The sequence below is a fragment of the Eucalyptus grandis genome, chromosome 2 (genome assembly GCF_016545825.1).
Source record: "Eucalyptus grandis isolate ANBG69807.140 chromosome 2, ASM1654582v1, whole genome shotgun sequence".
In the NCBI taxonomy this organism is placed as follows: Eukaryota; Viridiplantae; Streptophyta; class Magnoliopsida; order Myrtales; family Myrtaceae; genus Eucalyptus; species Eucalyptus grandis.
In genome coordinates this window covers 13,678,903-13,699,679 of record NC_052613.1, presented here as the reverse complement: position 1 = coordinate 13,699,679, position 20,777 = coordinate 13,678,903, and the positions used below count along the sequence as shown (strand labels likewise).

The 20,777-nt window shown below is 38.1% G+C and overlaps 1 protein-coding gene and 1 long non-coding RNA gene across 13 annotated transcripts in view; both read left to right on the top strand.

Moving 5' to 3' along the window:
* Positions 1-20,777, top strand: part of LOC108957364 (putative disease resistance protein At3g14460) — a 45,135-nt gene that overhangs the window by 7,827 nt on the left and 16,531 nt on the right. Inside the window, exons 1-6 of one of the 6 annotated variants that reach the window (XM_039307886.1) lie at positions 1,151-3,053; positions 5,816-9,782; positions 10,641-10,976; positions 11,086-11,183; positions 12,071-12,294; positions 13,557-13,702. In XM_039307886.1, coding sequence (XP_039163820.1) covers positions 5,830-9,483 — 3,654 coding nt within the window. In that variant the 5' untranslated portion in view covers positions 1,151-3,053; positions 5,816-5,829 and the 3' untranslated portion in view covers positions 9,484-9,782; positions 10,641-10,976; positions 11,086-11,183; positions 12,071-12,294; positions 13,557-13,702. Of the gene's footprint in view, positions 1-1,148; positions 3,054-5,815; positions 9,783-10,028; positions 10,158-10,640; positions 11,023-11,085; positions 11,704-12,070; positions 12,295-13,556; positions 13,703-20,777 lie in introns of those variants that run through there. The other 5 variants (XM_039307889.1, XM_039307885.1, XM_039307888.1 and 2 more) reach the window with 5 other exon arrangements.
* Positions 13,709-17,437, top strand: LOC108957365. Of its 7 annotated transcripts, XR_005548778.1 has the most exons (7): positions 13,709-13,945; positions 14,492-14,556; positions 14,959-15,172; positions 15,614-15,666; positions 15,790-15,991; positions 16,557-16,621; positions 17,027-17,437. It is a non-coding gene; the product is annotated as an uncharacterized LOC108957365 (long non-coding RNA). The 7 variants fall into 7 exon arrangements; XR_005548781.1 differs by lacking the exon at positions 14,959-15,172; XR_005548780.1 differs by having other exon boundaries at positions 14,964-15,172; positions 15,614-15,991.

The window sequence follows — 20,777 nt, the reverse complement described above, 5'->3', positions numbered from 1 at the left end:
GCTCAATCGGCGATTCTTTTTTTAGCTCTTGAGCCTACTCAAATGAACGAGTATGTTTTGCATTCGAATACAGTGCGGGCTATTCGAAATATCTAGTTTCATCTTGAGAAAAAAAATGATAGATGATATACTTGATATCGATGTGGGCTCACATGAGCTCGAAACATATGGCCTAATTATGTGCGAAAACACACAATCAGGTATGGAGGACAATGAGTTATTACAATGGCTCTCTTTAGATTTAGTTAATGACAGACTTTGTAATCTTTATAATTCCCTCTCCTTCCATATTCTAGCGTGATCACGATGAGTCATCATCATCACCTAACAACAATTTATGGGACCATACGGTGAGTCGACCAAAAGACAACTTCTGTCGAAGGATTCAGTGCAAAACAAAAGCCGCCGGAAGATGGTGGAAGAACTTTTAGCGAGGGAGAGCACTGAGTTCGGCAGAGCTCCAGCTCAGTTTCTGACGTCTCTCGGCCTTTGCTCCGACGACAACGGCTCCTTCTACTCGGCTCCTCGCCGTTCGATCGCTAGAGCTTAGCCCTCTCGCTCTCTTTCTATGGTTTTCGGCTTTCGGTTCAATGAATCGAGCTGAGCTCTCTGTTTTTTTCTTGAATTTCCAGAGGAGAGGCTTCTTCATCGACTTTCCTCCTTCTCGGTTTCTGTTGATGTCCTGGACCTTGGTTGTTGCTGATGGTAATAACTGATGCGAATCGCTGCTTGAAGATGGCGTATATTAGTTCTTTAACGGGGAGGCGTTTTACCTGTTCGACAGAATGCCTGACTCAGTCATAGATAGTTAATTCCTATTGCATTCTGCTTACCAACGTTTTGATGTCCCATTGAAGTTGCACTGCTCGTCTCTTACTGCATTTCTCGTATAAAGTTGATAGAAATGCGATTATGTGTGCTTTTAGTATGTCAAATGCGGGTCACGTGCGTTTGATGTTCGCTGTTCATGCGTGCATTTGCTGTGTTAACTGAAGTTGAAGATGTACATGGTATTACTCCTCTATGCTGCTGGACGTGAGAAGTTCTGGTACGGATGACCTACGTATGACTTTATATACATAGTCCTTGAGGTGCATAAATATGCATAGTGAGATGGGCATGTGTGATATTGATGGCTCATCAAATTGTCATCGTTTCCAGCCTTAAATATAATAAGGGTGTTTGCTGGCTGCTTTTGTTCACATGGGGATTGTGAGGATTTCAATATCATTTTGGTAGTGTTCTAGTTGTGCCGAATTGATGTTACATTTGTTTTCCATCAAATTGGGGCAATTCAAGGCTTGAAACATATAAAAGATGATGGTATTACATGTTGCCCTGATTCGAGTCAAGTAAAGCCATTAGTTGTTTGGTGTTACTTGTACGTAATTGGACCTCCTCGGTATGTATATCCATGTAAGAAAGTGACGCTTTGGATTCAATATGATTTCATATCGGATTGTCACATTGTTATGCTTGAAGCGTGCTTAAGTTGTCCTAGTAGCTTGCTGTCCATATGTATTTGTGCAGTGAATGATAAACTTGCATTTGTGGCTAGTGGGGTCTTCGTTCAGTTAAAGTGGTTATTGGTGCTTTCTGCTGGGCCAATGTGGGTGCCGTTGTCAATTTTTTCTCCTATAGCACAATAGTGCATGGATGAAAGTTGCTTTCTTTGAGGTAAAGAAGTTGAGTATATTGAGCTAAATCTTCACTGCAATGTGTTGACTTCTTCTCAGCTTGCCCATCTGCTTTGAGATTGTAAAATATCAGCCCTCGTTTGATTGGTGGTGTAGTTGGTTGTTCATCCTTTAAAGATTAAAAAATAAAAAAGATATGCTAAGAACTTACTAGTTTCAATTAGGTAGTCAAGCCTTTAAGAATAGGTTTATTCACTGTTGGATGAGGTGGACTTCACATGGAACCCAACTTTTGACGATGCAAGTGAGAAATCGTGAATCCTAGAATTCATTCTTTATGTTGTGAATTCCACTCTAATCAAGCATTAGGTAATTAATGGTAATTGGATGTGATGGTTGATCTGGCTAGTTTCGCCGGCTGCAATGGTGGCAACAGCATTGGAATGAGTCGCCTTGGCAGTGGTGCTGACGCCAACGGGCATGGCAGTGGCTGTTAGACGAACATTATTGTTGGTTTTGAGCAAGAGAACAACAATCAATGACGATTATCAAATAATATTTTATTCAAACGAGGAAAAAAAGCCATGTGAAAAGTGAAGTAACAAAGCCAATTTGCATCTTGGAAAGTCTTGGACTTCTTGAGTTTTTGATATATGCGGCAATGACAGTGCTAAAAATTCGCAGCAAGATGGGTGGCAATGATCTGCTGAAGGGTGCTGAGGTAGTAGTCAATGATAGGGAGCCGCTTAATAGGAGAATGCTAGTCCTTTTGAACACGATTTTCCTGTTCATGAGTTTTATGCATAGACCATAATTTCCAGTAGATCATACTATTAGATGGTTATTTGTGACTCCTTTACCATGGCCAGAGTGAAACAAAGCAACTTGCTTAATGGATTGTTTGGTGTGGTTGTTGTGCCTAACCCTTTTTCTTGTTTAGCTCAAAGCACGTGCTTTTGTTTTCCTTTTTGAATAGAGAAAGTTAGCCATCTTTGATGACTTGTAGTTGTCTAACGAAAAGTCTTGGTCTTCTTAAGTTTATGATTTATGTACATGAATAAATATATGATTGTGGAAACTACAAATATCTGAGGATATTCTCCAACTATTACAAGACAAGCACTTGTGGACGAAATGTATTTTTTTATCAATTCCTCTAACCACTATTGTGCATCCTTGAAAGTCTTGGTCTTTGTTTATTGTTTTTGGTATGTGAAAGTCTTGGTCTTCCTAGCCTTTATAGTTTTCTGTCTCCCTTATCTCTTTATCACTTAGATTCACCATCACCCATGCCTGTCCCCGTGCTCAACAGTGTTCTCCTCCTGCTCGTCTGAACCTAGTGGTCTTGCTTGCTGGATTGCTGTCATTGATCTCATCCCATTCACCGGTTTGCTCCAGGAAGTCTACTCGGTAAAGGTAAGAGACATCTATCTTCTTGCTCTGTTTTTCCCTCAAACTGATGCAGACGCAACTTTGCTACCTAAAGCATCTGGTGGGCGTTTATTACCCGAGAGCAACCACCTATTCTTTCTTAAATCTTTCTATTAGTGGAGGCAAAGAAGAGGCAACAGCAGCAACAGAAGTTTGGTTCTTAAACCGATTTCATGCCTATCTATGATCCTGATTAAAGTTGATGTCAAATACTTGATGTCGAGTTTAATAACAAAGAACTATTACTTCAATTTTTGTTAGATAGTAATATTAGGACATTAAGATTAATTTTTAATCTCTCCATCATTGATCTCTTTACTAAAAACGCACTGACGTGGAATAATTTTGCTAAGTACAAGTTTGGGATTTTACATGAAATAATCACATATCTGTTTGGAATTTTAGTCCATTAAATTGGGTAAACAACAATAAATATCGTAAGAGGATAGCTTCATTCCTCTTAGAAGAGATTCCCGGGAAATTCACGTTTGCTACAGTTCTGCGGTGCCAAAAAAATAAATAATTTCTGTTGTGTCTTTTCACATGTTCACTCTTATGGTAGATTTACCATCAACGGAAGGGGGTAAGGTGAATTAATAAGGTGTTTGTGATTTAGTATTCTTTTAAAGTGTGCCAGTGTAATCAATCGAGTTAAGTCAATTCGATTGCAAATTAAACTTCACATGAAGTAGTTTTTGCCGAAGCCCCAAGGGTGTTGCATGTGGACGACTTGTTTTCATCATGCAAAAACCATTGATAGTTCAATGCTGGAAAACTTATTCATGTATTTTCTTTCAAGATAGAGAAAAATGTGAAGGTGTTCATGATAAAAAAATTAAATTTTGAATTATGGAAATCAAAATTGTGCTTTGTTAGAAAAAGACCATGCGAAGACTTAGTGTTTTGTTAGAGAAGAAGGTATTTCTACGTCAGAATAGTTTCTGAGATTGTTCATCTTTTATAATGCGCATTAATTTGGTATTAAAGAGATTTCACATATTTTTCAACCCCAAAAAGCCCAACTTGTCATTTTATATTGTACGCTCCTAAAAGTGAGTAACTTTCTTATTTTTGTTGACTCCCCCTTTTAAGTTCTAATTCATGCTAAAGAATCTTTAGTCGGTCATTTTTAATTTTAATTTTTAAAGGAGTCAAAAAATTTATGATATATAATTAATTGGTGGGGCTGTGAAGCCAAGAACACATCACTCCATGGATTTAATCTCTCTCTCTCTATATAATATATTTTCCCTTTGAGCCCGAGAGAGAGGGGACCAACAATGCATGTAATCGGCGAATTAAGGGTTTAGTACATGTTTTAGAAATAATTCATTAAAAAAAAGTGTGAATGAAAAGTAAATGTTTATGATCGTGCATTCCTGCTACCAAAATGTAAAAGATATGATAGAAAGAAGGAAGAGGGAAAAAAAAATACAAAGTCACCACCTGAAAGAAGTGAAATGCTCAGACCAAAAAAAAAGAGTCATATTGTTAAACAGATTATTATGGCTCTAATTTCCTTGTGAATTTTACATTATGATGTCAAATTATGGAAAACTTGTCATTTTTTTCTTAATTATAGACCAATAGAAGACAAAAATAAAAGAGGGACATTTGCTTTCATCCAAGGTAAATAGGAAATACATTGTTGAAAGCAACCTTCTTGTTTGTTCGATCTTTTCATACTTGTCGGAATCATCAGATCACCATTGCTTGTGATGGAGAGCACGTTATGTCTGGGTGAACTTCACACCTTTATGAACGATTCGGAATACAGAATGTTTAAAGAACGCTTCTAGAGAGAATGCCTTCTTGCTGCACAAAAAGATGTAGATAAACAGACGAAAGGCTGGATGGAAAGCACATGCTCTCCGAACGATTCTGCTCATTGATCGCATATTCTGGATATGTGATCAATGTATGCTTTAAGTGGCAGTTACAGTGTTAAAACCTCGTAGCAAGAGTGCTGAGGTAATAGTTGATAATCGGAATCGCTTGATAAGAGAATCATGGTCCTCTGAACACAAATTTCCTGTTCATCAGTCTGATGCATAAAGTATAATTTTCAGTAGATTATATAATGTTAGCTGGTGATTTTTTCACTCCTTCACTATTTGCAAAGCGAACTAAACCAACTTGGTTAATGGATTAGTGATGTGCCTGACCCTTTTTTCTTGTTTAGGCATGTGCTTTATTTTCCTTATTGAACAGACAAAATTAGCTGCCTTTGATCTCTTCACATGGTCATTCACGTTGAAGGAGGAATCAGTAATCTTATCATTACTTAAACATATGCAAATTTTCAGCACTATAACTGTCACGTAAAAGCCTATTCACCAATAAAGCAGAAAAAAAAGGACAATGAATCATAAAGATTCTAACAATATATGAATGCGAGAAAAGCCAACACATAAGTCGTAAGCAATGAAGTTTTTGATGAAAATACGCGTGCGCTCTAAGTTGGTCATGTGTAGAAAAATCACATTTTATCCTCTATTTGGATAACCACAAGGAAAGTCTCGATCTGAAGAAAAAGGGAGAACAATCGACAAAACAAGCACTCTTGGACAAAAAATTATTTATTTTGATTTGTCTAACCTTTTGTATGTGTCTCTTAAAAGTCTTGGTCTGTTTTTTTATTCTCTTTGGTCAGTGAACGTCTTGGTCTTCCTATAATTCATAGTTTTCACTCTCCACTAGCTCATTTTAACTTTGCTTCATCATAACACCTTTGTTGTTCTCTACAGTGACCGATTCAGCCATGGCCATTGGAGAGATCGTTTTGGGTTCCTTCTTGGCTTCCCTCTTTCAAGTCTTGTTTGAGAAGTTGACTCCTCTCCTTTTGGGCTCTACACAACGAGAAGGAATCAGCATTGCCCTGCTCAAGGAGTGGGAGGAAAAGCTGAAATTGATTAATGCAATGCTGGCTGATGCAGAGGACAAGCAACTTGAAGGTAGTCATCTAGTGAAGCTATGGTTGGATAATGCTGGGGACTTGGCCTATGACACGGAAGACTTGCTCAATGAGTTCGCCATCAAAACTGCTCAAGTTAAGATGGAGGTAGAATCCAGCACAAGCAAAGGTCGAATGAAATGGAAGTTCTCTTGCTTTGGCCGAAATAAACCCTCTAGATGGAATCTGAACCCATCATCGCTTGTGTCTAAAACCATGGTCCAAGAGATCAATGGTAGGTTGGAAGCGATCGTTGACGAGATGGCTCGTCTAGGCTTGGAAGCGAATGTTGTGAACAGATCCAACTGCATCAATAAAAGGGATTCTACTAGTTCTCTGCCAGAGCGTCGGTTTTTTGGCAGGGAGGAGGAAGAAAGGGAGATACTCAAACTATTGATCCGTGAGGTCAAAAATAATGATGCCACACTAAGCATAGTCGCGATAGTTGGGATGGGCGGTGTTGGAAAGACGGCCTTGGCTCAGCAGCTATATAATAATGCCGAAGTGAATAGCTATTTTGAGAAGAGAGCATGGGTTTGTGTCTCAGATGATTTTGATGTCTTTGACATAACAAAGACTATTTTGCAGTCAATCACCGGATTGTCCAGCGAGGGTGATCTTAATGTGCTTCAAGTTAAGTTGAAGGATAGTATATCTGGGAAGAAGTTTCTTGTGGTTTTAGACGATATTTGGAATGAGAAGTACAAAAAATGGACTGATCTCTTAAAGCCATTTGAAGTGGGGGCTAGGGGAAGCAAGATTATCATCACGACTCGCAACCTTAAAGTTGCTTCCATAACAGGAGCTTCGCCATATCATTTGAGGGAATTGTCCTTTGATAATTGTGTCAGCTTATTAGCCTTTCATGCTCTTGGAGCAACAAATTTTGAGAGCCACCCGGCTTTTAAAATAATAGGCATGAAAATAGCCGAAAGATGTAAAGGTTTACCTTTGGCAGCGAAGGTGTTGGGCGGTGTCCTACGTACTAAAAGTAATCCTGATGAATGGGAAGATACCTTAAACAACAAAATATGGGATCTTCCAATAGCAGAGAATGAAGAGGTTCTCCCAGTTTTAAAATTAAGCTATGTCCATCTTCCTTCCCATTTGAAGAGATGTTTTGCTTATTGTGCGGTTTTTCCCAAGGATTACGAAATTGAGAGGGATGAGTTGGTACTCTTATGGATAGCAGAGGGACTTTTAGATGGGCAAAAAGCAAATGAGAATATCTTGAAATTGGGACGGAAGCACTTTGATGAGTTAGTATCTAGGTCATTTCTTCAACAATCAAGTATCGACGTATCTAAGTTTTCAATGCATGATCTTTTGAATGATCTGGCAAAGTTAATTGCAAGAAGGACTTGCTTTAGCTCGGGGGGCTCTCAGGTGGCAAGTAATGAACATGATGTGTCATCTCTTGAAAAAACTCGTTATGCATCATTCATCCCATTGTGGTATGTTACATCAAAATGCCTGAAACCATATCAAGGAATGAAGGCACTAAGAAGTTTAATTCTGGTGTGTGATGGATATTTCTCTATTTCCAACAAGGAGCTGCATGACTTGCTTAAAAACTTGAAGTACTTGCGAGTATTCTCGTTATGTCATTGTTTCATCGAAGAGGTACCGAATTGTGTTGGTGATTTAAAACATCTTCAATATCTCAATTTCTCGTACACTCATATCAAGAGGCTACCTGAGTCAATTGACACCTTGTGCAAATTACAAGCTCTGATTTTAAGAGGTTGTCAAATGCTTTCAAAGTTGCCTCAAGGTATCACAAAGTTAGTCAGCTTACAGTTTCTTGATATTAGAGATACAGTGAGTCTAAAAGAGATGCCGTTGGGTATTGGTAATTTAGAGGATCTTATTATATTGTCCAAATTTGTGGTAGGACGAGAGAAAGGGTCGCAGTTGAAAGAGTTAAAGAAGTTGCCACATCTTGAAGGAGAATTATTCATATCAGAATTGCAAATGGTAGAAAAAGATATAGATGCAACCGATGCTAATTTTCTTCGAAAGCTAGACCTTGCCAACTTATCCTTGCACTGGGATAAACATGTGGGAAATCTCCAAGATCATGAGCATGAAGCACGAGTGCTTGACTTTTTGCATCCTCACACTAATCTTGAAAATCTCACTATTTTGAACTATGGTGGTGCAAGATTCCCATCATGGTTAGGTTGTACGTCCTATTCTAAAATAGTGTCTTTGTGCTTGTGGGATTGTCCTAATGTTATATCACTACCCATACTTGGACAACTACCTTCACTTAAGGAATTATCTCTTAAACGTCTATGTGCAATAAGAATGATAGGCTCTGAATTTTACAGAGGTAGAAGGCCTTTTTCATTGTTAACCACTTTAGAGTTCAAAGAGATGTTGGTATGGAAGGATTGGTCTCCCTATGTCGAGGGCTCAGAAGAAGAAGTTTCATTCTTCTGTTTGCAGCATCTTGTTGTCTGGGGCTGTCCTTTGTTGGTCGGGACATTACCTTGTCAACTTGATCATCTCATAAGGCTTGAAATTCATTCATGTCCACATTTGAAAAACTCAACCAATGATGTTTGTCTTCCATCTCTCCATGAGTTGTTCCTTAAGGATTGTAACAAGGAGATCTTGAAGAGATTGGTCAACCTAACTTCTTTGACCAATCTTAGAATTAAGAATCTTGTAGAGCTTGTTTGCTTTGATCATGGGTTAATGAGTAACTTGATCAAGCTAAAGGAGCTTCATATAGAAGGGTGTGACCAGTTACAATACTTGTGGGAAGATGGAAATGAAATGCTAAAATCTATTGCCAGCTTTAGTAATCTCACTATTTTGAATATTAGTGAGTGTCCAGCATTGGAGATGGAGAATTTCCCTCCCCTTCCCATCACCTTGTTGTCTCTTGAAATTAGTGATTGTCCGAAGATGAAGTCTCTGCCAAATCACTGGTGTCATCTTACATCCCTCGAGTACCTCCTTATTAGACAGTGCAAAAATATCAAATGCTTGCCTGATGGAGGTTTGCCTCCCAATTTAGTGACCCTCATAATTAATGGGTGCGAGAATCTGGAGCAGCCAATGAGAGAATGGGGCTTACCCCTGCTCATGTCCCTCACGTTTCTAAATATCGACGGAAGCAGCATGGGAGGGGAGGGAGAGAAGGTGTGGTTTCCTTCAGGAGACGAGGACGAGGAGGATGCGTGGCGTCTTCTCTATCCTTCCTCTCTAACACGTCTTTATATAACAAATATGAGGAACGTGGAAAGATTATCACGCGGTCTTCGGAACCATCTCTCCTCTCTCCGACGTTTAAGGATTGAAGATTGCCCGAAGTTGAGGGACTTGCCAGAGGATGGCCTCCCTCCCTCCCTCCATACATTCATAATTCATGGATGCGAGATTCTAAAAGATCGATGCTCAAAACACACCGGCGACTATTGGCCCCTCATAGATCCCGAGCATCGTGATTGATCGCCATCTGATCCAACAAATTGATTCGTCCTGGTACAGTCAAGTTTTCTAGGGTTCGGGTAAGTTTATGGTTTCGAAGGCATCGATTTCCCATTCTGCTTCCTCAACTCGATGCTCAATACAAATCGATACTTTCCCATGTAGATGTTTCACGTAACTTTCTGGAAGTCCGAGAAATCCCCTAACATACGCATTGATTGGGTTCGGATCCAATGAAGTGAGATCGATCCGCTTTCGCTTTCATTTGCCAAATGACACGATTCATCCTTCAATGTGCAGTCAGTTTTCTTGCGGTTAGGGTAAGTTTTTCGGTCTTGAATGCATCAATTTCGCTTCTGTTCTTCAATTCGATGCTTTATGCGAATTAATTTTTTCCCATGGCAAAGTGCCGAATGGAATTTCCAGAAACCGACTTATCGTGAAATACAACAAAAATTCAGGGCTGAAAGAATGATATTTAGTTGCTTGAATCCCATCAAGAGCTTCCTTTAGTCTCTAATTGCACTGCTTGCGGAAGTTGATGATATTCTTGTATGCCACTGCAGCATCCATCTCATCTACTGCGTTGGGCCTGCTTTTCTCTTCAGTCACTGCAATGCACTTTCGAACAGCAAGTGATTCAGCCTCCTCTGCAGGCATGCATCTCCTCTATTTCATTTCCGGCCTCAATCCCAACAAAGGCATGTTTTGTAAGACCCATCTTAGTTAATCTTCACAAAACCTACCTCAGGTTCACTCCAGGCACCGTGCCTTTCATCCACCCGATCATGACTCTGCTTCCATTTTTACTGGAACACCCTTCAAAAGAGCTTTTTTGACCTGTGCAAGTGATAGTTTTTAGTATCTGGTGATTTAAGGGTAAAAGTTACTATATTTTGAGCTTTCCAGATATACCAACAGGTCTAGGCAATCATTCCTAGGAGTTATTAAGCAAACAAATGAGTCACCATCACTAGTGGTTGGTGGTCTCCCATATTTGTGAGTTAACAAATCACAAGAATTTTTCAATGAAAAAAAAAACAAATAGAAAATCATCAAGAGGGTATCCCAGTTCATTTTTCATTGCTGTGAATTGGGTATGCATATAATTTTGTTCTGAGCACTCTACGCATGAAAGGTAATTTTTATGCAGGACTAATTGCTTTGTCTTGTTTCAGATTTTTGGCTGAGAAATATGAGGGATGTGGAAAGTCTATCAACTGTGGACGATGTAACAAGCATGGAGTGTTCTGTTTCCTTCGTCTCTACATCTCTTTGGATGAGAACTATGAGGAATGTGGAAAGATTATCAAGTGATCTTCACAGCTATCTCTCCATTCTCGAATGGCTACATTTTATGGGTACTGGAACTTGCCAGAGGATGGCTTCTTTCCCTCTTCCAAGTATTCGGCACAATGCAATTTCAAATTCTGAGAGATTGATGCTCAAAACTCAGTGGTGACTATTGGCACCTCATCCAAGATATCCAGCTCATCGTAGTTGATCGAGTTCGGGTAATATAAGAAGATATCTCTCCAATGTCTAATTTTTGTCCTTTAGGTAATGATTCAGACTTCCTTTCTTTCTTGCACACTCGTCATTTAGCTACTGTTGCTGCTGCAGGATCCATGTCTATTCTGAAATCGTCAACTCGATACTAAAAAGTTCATGTTATTCAATGGACGAGCTTCACCTAAATTTCCACAAACCAGTTACCGAAGGTCCAACATTGACATTTAGGTTGCTCTGTTTTGTTTAACAAGGAAGTACGCAATGAAATGGTTAAAATGCTTGCATCGTACAGCGAGTCAACCATTGTTTTATACAAGTGACTATTCCTCAAAACAAATAATACTTGCATGGATTTGCTCACAGTGCTGGAATTATGATGCGTGGATGTGCCTGTTTGATGTTATATTTTGAACTTTTTTCATTCCCAAAACTTGTTTATCTTTCCACTCATGCAAATGCACTATGCTTTGCGTGAGAATCATGAAGAATTGTTGCTTTTATATTGATATTTTTCTGCAATTTCAGCGTTTGTTGTATTTTCTCTTCCAAATATCTTCTTTTTTATGCTCTAGCTCAGTGACCTGAACTATCTCTACTATGCTTGTTGGGCAAAACATCCCACTGTCATCTTTGCTTGGCAAAATCTCTCGGTAGGATCAAATGCAAACACTGTCAAGTTAGGCAACTAATGTGCTTACGTTTATCTTTTGCAACTTTACAAAAAAAAAATAAACAAAACAAAAACAAAAGGCTATTTATTTTGGTAGGTGTACTGATATGCTCTAAACTTTTTTTTTAGTGACATGCTCCGAAAGATTAATCCATATCATGATGTCAATTTTCGAGTTCTATATTCATGGTCAAATGGAGAAGCTTTTTTACTTATAACAACAGCAGCTACTGTAACGATGCAAAAAATAGGATTTAAAACAGGTGTTTTCAAGTTGGTGAATATGACAACAAAATTTGATTGAGCCCTGCAGTATCAGCCATTTAAATCTGAGTTCCTTGTTAAAGTTCATCATTTATCTTTCTCCTATTCAACTTCCCACACCATCTCACAGCACATTTTCTTTTTCTTTGTTGTTGGGAAAAGGTGGAAAGGAGCAATAAGGAAGACTATGATTTGTCCAAATTTTGGGATATTTCTATGCAAGATTCTGAAAGATCACTGCTCAAAACTCACTGGCAACTATTGGCCCCTCATCCAAGAGATCCCTCCCTTCTACATTGATGGTGTTCAAATCCAGTGAATTGAAATTGATCACACCCGAGCCATGACAAATGATTTATCTTCATTGACTACTTTTCCTTCTTCAGGTAATTCTTATAACTTCTTTCATTCTTTTGCTTCCATTTGCTATCTGCCACAATTCGTTGTTCCACCTAAAGTCAGCTTTCTGGGGTTGCGGTCAATATTTTGGGTTTGAAGGTATCAATTTCTGTTTTGTTCTTCAGTTTGATGCTTAATACAGATTGATTTTTTCCTGTGGAGATGTTTCTCATAGAATTTCCAAAAACCAGCCACTGAAGGTCAGAGACTGACATTTGGGTGTGTCGTGTGTGTCCTCGATGGGGTCTTTTCTTTTTAGGCCAGCAACTCACGGTTGAAATAAGCCAAATGTGATAAGAAGGATGGGGGATATAGATGTAGGTCCCAGTTTTGGCAAAGCTACCTAATGGGCACAAGCATTTGGTTTTCGTGAAATATAGCTAAAATTTGGGGCTGCAAAATGATCTTTAGCTTCTTGAATCCCATCAGGCACATCCTTTAGTCTTTAATTGCACTGTTTGGGAAAATTGATAATATCCTTGTATACCACAGCTGCATTCAGCTCCACTACTACCTTGATTCAGCTTTTTTTTTAGCTACTGCAATGCTCTTTCGAACAGCAAGTAATTCAGCCTCCTTTGCAGATCTAGCTTGCACTACCACACCTCTGCAGGCAATTATCTTCCCTGTTTCATTTCTGGCCATAATCCCAATGACAGCATGTTTAGTTCCTCCAACGTAAGAGCCATCACAGTTAATCTTCACAAAACCTAGCTCAGGTTTACTCTACACACCTTGCCTTTCATCCACCCAATCATGACCCAGCTCTCCTACATTTTTACAAGAAACGCAGTTTGAAAGTGCTTTTTTAATTTGTAGGAGTGACAGTTTCAGGATCAAGTGATTTATGGTCAAAGATTACTGCATTTCTAGCATTCCGGATATACCAACTGGTGTAGGCAATCATTCTTAAGCGTTATCAGCCTGTACCAAGTCATTCGAATCTCCTAGCCTCACATTTGTAGAATATCAACCCATACCAATAAGTCACCATCGCTAGTGATTAGCAGTCTCCCATACTTAGTTAACATAGCCATAAGGGTTTTTTAGCAAAAGGAAAAACCATTCAAAAGGGTCACCGATTCCTGACAATAATAAAGCAAAGTATCCCGGTTCTTGTCTTGTTTGCTCATTTTTGGTTGCTTTTGGGTGGGTATGCATATGATTTTGTTTGTCGGATCACTCTTGTAGTTGTTCATTAAGCATGAAAGGCAACTGTTATTCAGGACTAATTGATCACCCGTTCCAGGTTTTTGGATGAGAAATATGGGGAATGTGGAAAGACCATCAACGGTGGAGGATGTATGATGCATGGGGTCTTCTGTTTCCTTCCTCTCTAACCTCTCTTTGGATGAGAAATATGAGGAGTGGAAAGACTATCAAGTGGTGTTCATGGTCATCTCTCCTCCCTCAAAAGTTATATTTTCTATGTTGCTCGAAGTTTGGGTACTTGCCAGAGGATGGCTTCCCTCCCTGCCTCAACGTATTCCACATAATTCAATGTGAGATTTTGAAGGATGGATCCTCTTTTGCGGGCAACTACTGGCACCTCATCCAAGAAATCCCACTCATTGTGATTAATCTAGTTCGGATCCAACAGGAAGATTTCTCTCCACTGTTTTAAGTTTTGCTCTTCAGGTAATGATTTGGACTTCTTTCTTTCACACTTGTCATTTAGCTACTGCTGCTCCAGGATCCATTTTCATTATGCTTCCTCAACTCAATGCTAAAATGTTCATTTTTTTCCATGGACGTGCTTCACATAAATGTCCACAAACCAGCTGCTGAATGTCCAACGTTGACATTTGGGTTGCCCTGTTTTGTTTACCAAGGAAGTACACAATGAAATGGTTATAATGCTAATGTGGTACAGCCAATGACAATTCCTTGAACAAATAATACCTCCATGGACTTGCTCATGGTGCTGGAATTATGATGTGTCAAATGTGCCTGTCTATATCGATTGTGATGGCCAAAAATTGCTTATCTCTGCACTTGGATGACACATAAAGAATTTGCAAATGGAAATGCACCATGCATTGCGTGAGAATTATGAAAAAATTGTCACTCTCATATCGAAATTGTTCTGCAATTTCAGCATTTGCTGTATTTTCTCTTCCAAATATCTGTTTCTTATGCCCTAGCTCACTGACCCGAATTCTCTCGACTGTGCTTGTCTTGCAGAAGATCCCACTGTCATCTGTGTCTGGCAAAATCTCTTGGGCTGATCAAATGCAAATACTGTTGAGGTAGGCAACTGATGTACTTATGTTCATCTTTTGCAACCTGACAAAAGATAAAAAAAAAAAGCTATTAATTTTGGTAGGTGCATCGATATGCTTTAATTTTTTTTTTCTTTTTGTGACAAGGTCTAAATAAGATTAATCTTTATCATGATGTTGATTATCAAGGTCTATATTCAAAGTCAAATTAAGAAGCTTTATTACTTTGAATAACAGCTATTGTAAAGATGCAAAAATGGGATCTATAACGGGTTCTCAAGTTGGCAAATATGAGAACTAAATTTCAATGAACCTTGCATATTATAATCTATTCAAATCTGACTTTCTTGTTAAAGTTCACAATTCATCTTTCTTCTATTTAAATCTCACACCATCTCAGAGAACATTTTCATTTTCTTTGTTGTAAAGGAAAGGCGGAGAGGAGCAATCAGGAGACTATGCTTTGTTGCTCTGTTGAGTAATCCTAAAAGTCTCACGTCTGCCACGAAGTATTTTGATTTAAAATTGCAAGAAGGTCATCATCCAATACCACTTGCAACCCAGTTATCTTGGGTAGGCAAGTCTCATCGTTATCCCACTAAGCTGCCAGAGCTTTAGTTAATCTTCACAAAACCTAGCTCAGGTTACTCTACAAACCCTGCCTTTTGTCCACCCAATCATGACAGTGATTTATGTAGTGACAGTTCCAGGATCAAGTGATTTATGTTTAATGGTTACTGTATTTCAAGCATTGGAGATATACCAGTAGGTGTAGGCAATCAGTCTTAAGAGTTAGTAGCTCGTACCAAGTCATTTGATGACCTGACCTCACTTTTGTAAAATATCAGCCCATGCCAATAAGTCTCTAACACCAGTGATTAGTGGTCTTCCATACTTGTTTGTTAACATAATCATAAGAGTTATCCAGCAATTATAAAAAAAAACTCATCAATAGGGTATCCTGGTTCACTTTTTGTTGCAGTCAATTAGGTGTGTGTATAATTTTGTTCTGATCACTCTTGTAGTTGTTCATTATGCATGAAAGATAATTTTTATTCAGGACTAATTGCTCGCCCTGTTTCAGACTTTTGGATGAAAAATATGAGGACTGTGGAAAGACTATCAATGGTGGAGGATGTAAGAAGCGTGGAGTATTCTGTTTCCCTTGTCTCTAATTTCTCCTTGGATGAGAAACATGAGGAACATGGAAAGATTATCAAGTGATCTCTCTCTCCTCGCTCAAACAACTATCTTTTGTAGGTTACTGGTACTTGCCAGAGGATGGCTTTGCTCCCTGCTCCAAGTATTCGTCATAATGCAATGTGAAATTCTGAAAGATTGATGCTCAAAACTCATAGTGATGACTGTTGGCACCCTATCCAAGAAATCCCTTTCATTGTAGTTGATTGAGTTTGGATTCAATAAGAAGATTTCTCTGCAATGTCTAATTTTTATTCTTCAGGTAATGCTTTGGACTTCTTTCTTCTTCCACACTTGTCATATAGCTACTGCTACTGCTCCAGGATCCATTTCTATTATGAATCCTCAATTTGATGCTAAAAAGTTCACGTTTTTCCATGGACAAGCTTCACATAATTTGCCTCAAACTAGCTAGACATTTAGGTTGCTCTGTGTTGTTTGATAAGGAAGCACACAATGAAATGGTTATAATGCTGATGGGGTACAGCTAGTCCACCTTTGTTTCATACGAGTGACTATTATTCCTCAAAACAAATAACACTTCATGGGCTAGCTCACAGTGCTGGAATAGTGATGCACGGATGTGCTTGTCTGGATTGATGATATATCTTGAACTTTGTTCGGTGCCCAATTATGGCTCATCTTTCCACTTATGGAAATGCACTATGCTTTGTGTGAGAATCATGAAGACTTGTTGCTCTTATACCAATGTTTTTTCTGCAAATTCAGCATATGTTGTATTTTCTCTTCCAAATATCTTTTTTTTTTTTTTTTTTTCATGCCCTAACTCAGTGACCTGAATCCTCTCAACTGTGCTTGTTTTGCAGAATATCTCACCGTCTTCTTTATTTGGCAAACTCTCTCAGAAGGATCAAATGCAAACACTGTTGAGGTAGGCAAATGATGTGCTTATGTTCATCTTTTGCAACTTGACAAAAGAAAAATAAAAGGCCATTTATTTTGGTAGGTGTAATGATATGCTTTAAACTGTTTTTTCGGTGACATGCTCAAAAAGATTAATCTGTATCATGATGTCAATTATCGAGGTCTACATTCAAAGTCAAATGAAGAAGCTTTCTTACTTCCAACAGCAGCAGCAGCTATTGTAAAGATGCAAAAAATAGGATTTAAAACAGGTGTTTTCAAGTTGGTGAATATGACAATTAAATTTGAATGAATCCTGCAGATTATAATCCATATAAATCTGACTTCCTTGTCAACGTTCAAATTTCATCTTTCTTCTATTCAAATTCCTGCACCAGCTCAGAGCACATTTTCTTTTTTCTTTGTTTTCAAGGAAAGGGAAAGAAGAGCAATCAGGGAGACTATACTTTGTCACTCCGTTACGTCATCATGAAAGCCTCACGTTTGCCACGATGTATTTTGATATAAGATTGTGAGAAGACTGTTATCCAATACTACTCACAACCATTTATATATGGTAGGCAAGTTTCGTTACTATGACCCTACCAAGCTGCCAGAGCTCCCATCACGGATAAGACAAGATTCATGCGCCATCATCGCTAGGGGGTTATCCTTGTGTCCTCGCGTTCGTGAAATATCAGCTTGTGCCAATAGGCCACAATCACTGGTGATCAGCGATCCCCCATAGTTTTGCATTAGCATTATCATTCAGGAAAAACAAAATCATCAAAACAATCACATTTTTTAGGCTTGCAATGGGAAGTACCCTGGTATGTCTTGTAGATTTTTGCACGCCCTCGCCTTGGCCGACAAGGGGCGTGACGTCCTCAACCAGAGCCGGCCCTTCGCCTTGGCTAGCAAGGGGCGTGATGTCCTCGACCAGAGCCGGCGAGGGCCGGTTAGTCCTCGCCCATGGTCGGTGAGCCCAAAAGAAAAAGCCAAAAAAATGAAAAAATAAAAAAAAGGGAAAAAACAATAAAAAAATATTATTGATATATTATTTAAAAAAGGGTAATGCAAGCGTCGGTTGTTCATGTTAATAATTTTTTGCCAAAATTAGCTGGATGGACTGAATTGGCAAGAAGTAAAAAGGTTTAGGACTGAATTAGCACAAGTGCAATATGTTTATGACATTTTAGACAATTTTCCCCACCACCATGCAAAACAAATAACCACCCTCCTATAAAAAAAAAAATTAAAAAGGGCAAGAAAAGCCAAGTTATAGGCTTTAAAGTCCGATTTTAATTTATTTTTAATCAATCACATTGTATTTGCTAATGTTAGAAGTTTGAACCAAACATTGAGCTAATAAGTGAAGAAAGACCGCAATGGGATGTTTCAATACTCCTTGTGATATTTTAACATCCTCTCTCACGTGAAAGTTGAAAAAAAAGGGTAGACTCGGTTCATATACCATATTAGAAAGTCAAATTCAAAATATTAAACTAAAAAATAGAGAGAAATTACATATACATAAAGAGCATATAAATCGAATAAAAAAGTAATGGAAGATACCTTAACAATCCATAATGCCTACTATTTGGAGTTTTCCGAAGCTCCCCTCCAATTCATTTCACGGTTTTTAGTTTCAATTGGGTAATCAAGCCTTTAAGAATAGTACATCCACCGTTGGATGACGTGAACTTCCGATGGATACCAACTTTTGACGATACAAGTGAGAAATCATGAATCCTAGAATTCATTCTTTATGTTGTGAATGCCCCTCTAGATCAAATTAAACCAATCATTAGGTAATTAAAGGCAATTGGATGTGATGGTTGATCTAGCTAGTTTCACTAGTTGCGATAGTGGCAACACCATTGGAATGAGTCGCCTTGGCGGTGGTGCGGACGCCAACAGCATGGCGGTGGCCGTGGGAATGGGGGTGCTCTCTCTTGCCCCATTCCTTCATTTCTTATTTCTTTTTCAGTTTTTTGCTTTTTTTTTATTTTTTTATTTTTTAGCTTTTCTTTTCGCTTTTATTAAGCTTATATTTGATAAGATACATGAAAATCTAGACATAATTCTAATTGACAAGTACCATAGAGATAAATGAATGAATAATTAAAGTATGATTCAACGTGAAAACAGTTAGACGAACATTATTGTTGATTTTGAGCAAGAGAACAACAATAAATGCTGATTCTTAAATAATATTTCAATCAATGGAAACGGGAAAAAAAAAATGTAAAAAGTGAAGTAACAAAGTCAATTTGCATCCAGGAAAGTCTTGGTCTTCCTGAGTTTATGTTATACGTGGCCATGACAATGCTAAAAATTCGCAGCAAGATGGGTGTCTATGATCTGCTGAAGAGTGCTGAGGAAGTAATTAATGATCAGGAGCAGATTAATAGGAGAATGCTAGTCCTTTTGAACACGATCTTCCTGTTCATGAGTTTTATGTGTAGACCATAATTTCCAGTAGATCATACTGTTAGATGGTTATTTGTGGCTCCTTTATTATTGACAGAGTAAAACAAAGCAACTTGCTTAATGGATTGGTTGGTGTGCCTAACCCTTTTTCTTGTTTAGCTCAAAGCACGTGCTTTTGTTTTCCTTATTGAATAGAGAAAGTTAGCCGTCTCTGATGACTTGTAGTTATATAATGAAAAATCTTGGTCTTCCTAAGTTTATGATTTATCTACATGAACAAATATATGATTATGGAAACTACAAATATCTGAGGATATTCTCTAAACATTACGAGACAATCACTTGTGGACAAAAGGTATGTTATATTGATTCGTCTAACCACTTATGCGCATTATTGAAAGTCTAGGTCTTTGTTTATTGTTTTTGGTAGGTGAAAGTCTTGGTCTTCCTGTCCTTTTGTAGTTTATTTTATGTTGATTCCGAAAATCTGCCAATCAAGTATTTTGTCAAGAAGATTTTCAATCTTTACTCCTTATTCCACACATTTTATCATCTAAATCAAAACCGTAAATACAAAGGATACTCTACGCCCGACCAAAGCTCTAAACTTCAATTTCTAACTTTCATCGTTTACCAAGTACTTTGCTTCTTGTTGTTTGGATCCAATTTGTCCGCGGTTTATGCTACATCATACTGTCCATTACATGCTTGTAAGGGACTGACAATGTGAGTATAATGCTATTATTACTCATTTATTTGGTGAAGTCAGTGTCTATTTTTCTTCTTTTTTATATATTTATGTTTTTGGGTTGACATTAAAAATGGAGCTCTTGATTTGGTGGGATATAAATGAGGGGGTGGAAATTCATGAGCCATAAGTGGCGGAAATTCACGAGACATGAGTGGGGTACCATATGCTCATTTGAGTGTACACAAATGTTCATGGGATTCATTGGAATTGGAAAATGTGAAGAACTTTAGATTGGTTCACGCATCAAGTTCGAGGACCGTGTTTTCTTTATTGCCCACTGCCTTCAAGAGACTAATCAAGCCATTGATTGGGTCACCAAGGCCCACCGAAACAAGACTCTCCCTACCAATTAATTGTCTTTACCCCATCTTTCCCTATGGAATATTTTATGTTCAAAAACTCAATAGTCTAACCCTAGTAGGGTTTGTTTCTTCATATGAATGAATGTGTCTTTCAACCAAAGAAAAAAAGAAAAAATTGGGAAGTGGTTTACTTTGTCATATCAAACTACTAGTCGAATCTTGAATAAATCTTGGGTATTCTGATCTTCTCAAATTTGCATCTTTATTTTATGTCATTACCTTACTTGTCAATTTGATGAAAGAGGTCATTTTCTGATGATTAACTCGAATTAGCATTGGAAATTGTTCGTTTATTTATGTTTTCAAAGATGGGTGCATGGTATCAGTGCTTGATTAACCCATTGGACAAGGTATCATGTCTCGAATTCAATTTGATATACAATTCCACAATACAAAGCCTTGATATGATTATATTGTTGTCGTTGGAGTTTTTTAGTTATTGATTTGAGGGAAGGATGGTACTTGAAAATCATTTTTGCTTCCAGTATCATCCTTGTCAATTTGTAGTTTTGCTATCAAGTTTCGATGATCTTTTCTCGAACTTGAAATGAACACAATTGTGGGAAGATACTTACGTTGGGACATCAACCAAATTGCCTAAATACAGTTTTGGTTCTTTTAAAATTGATGTTCAGGCA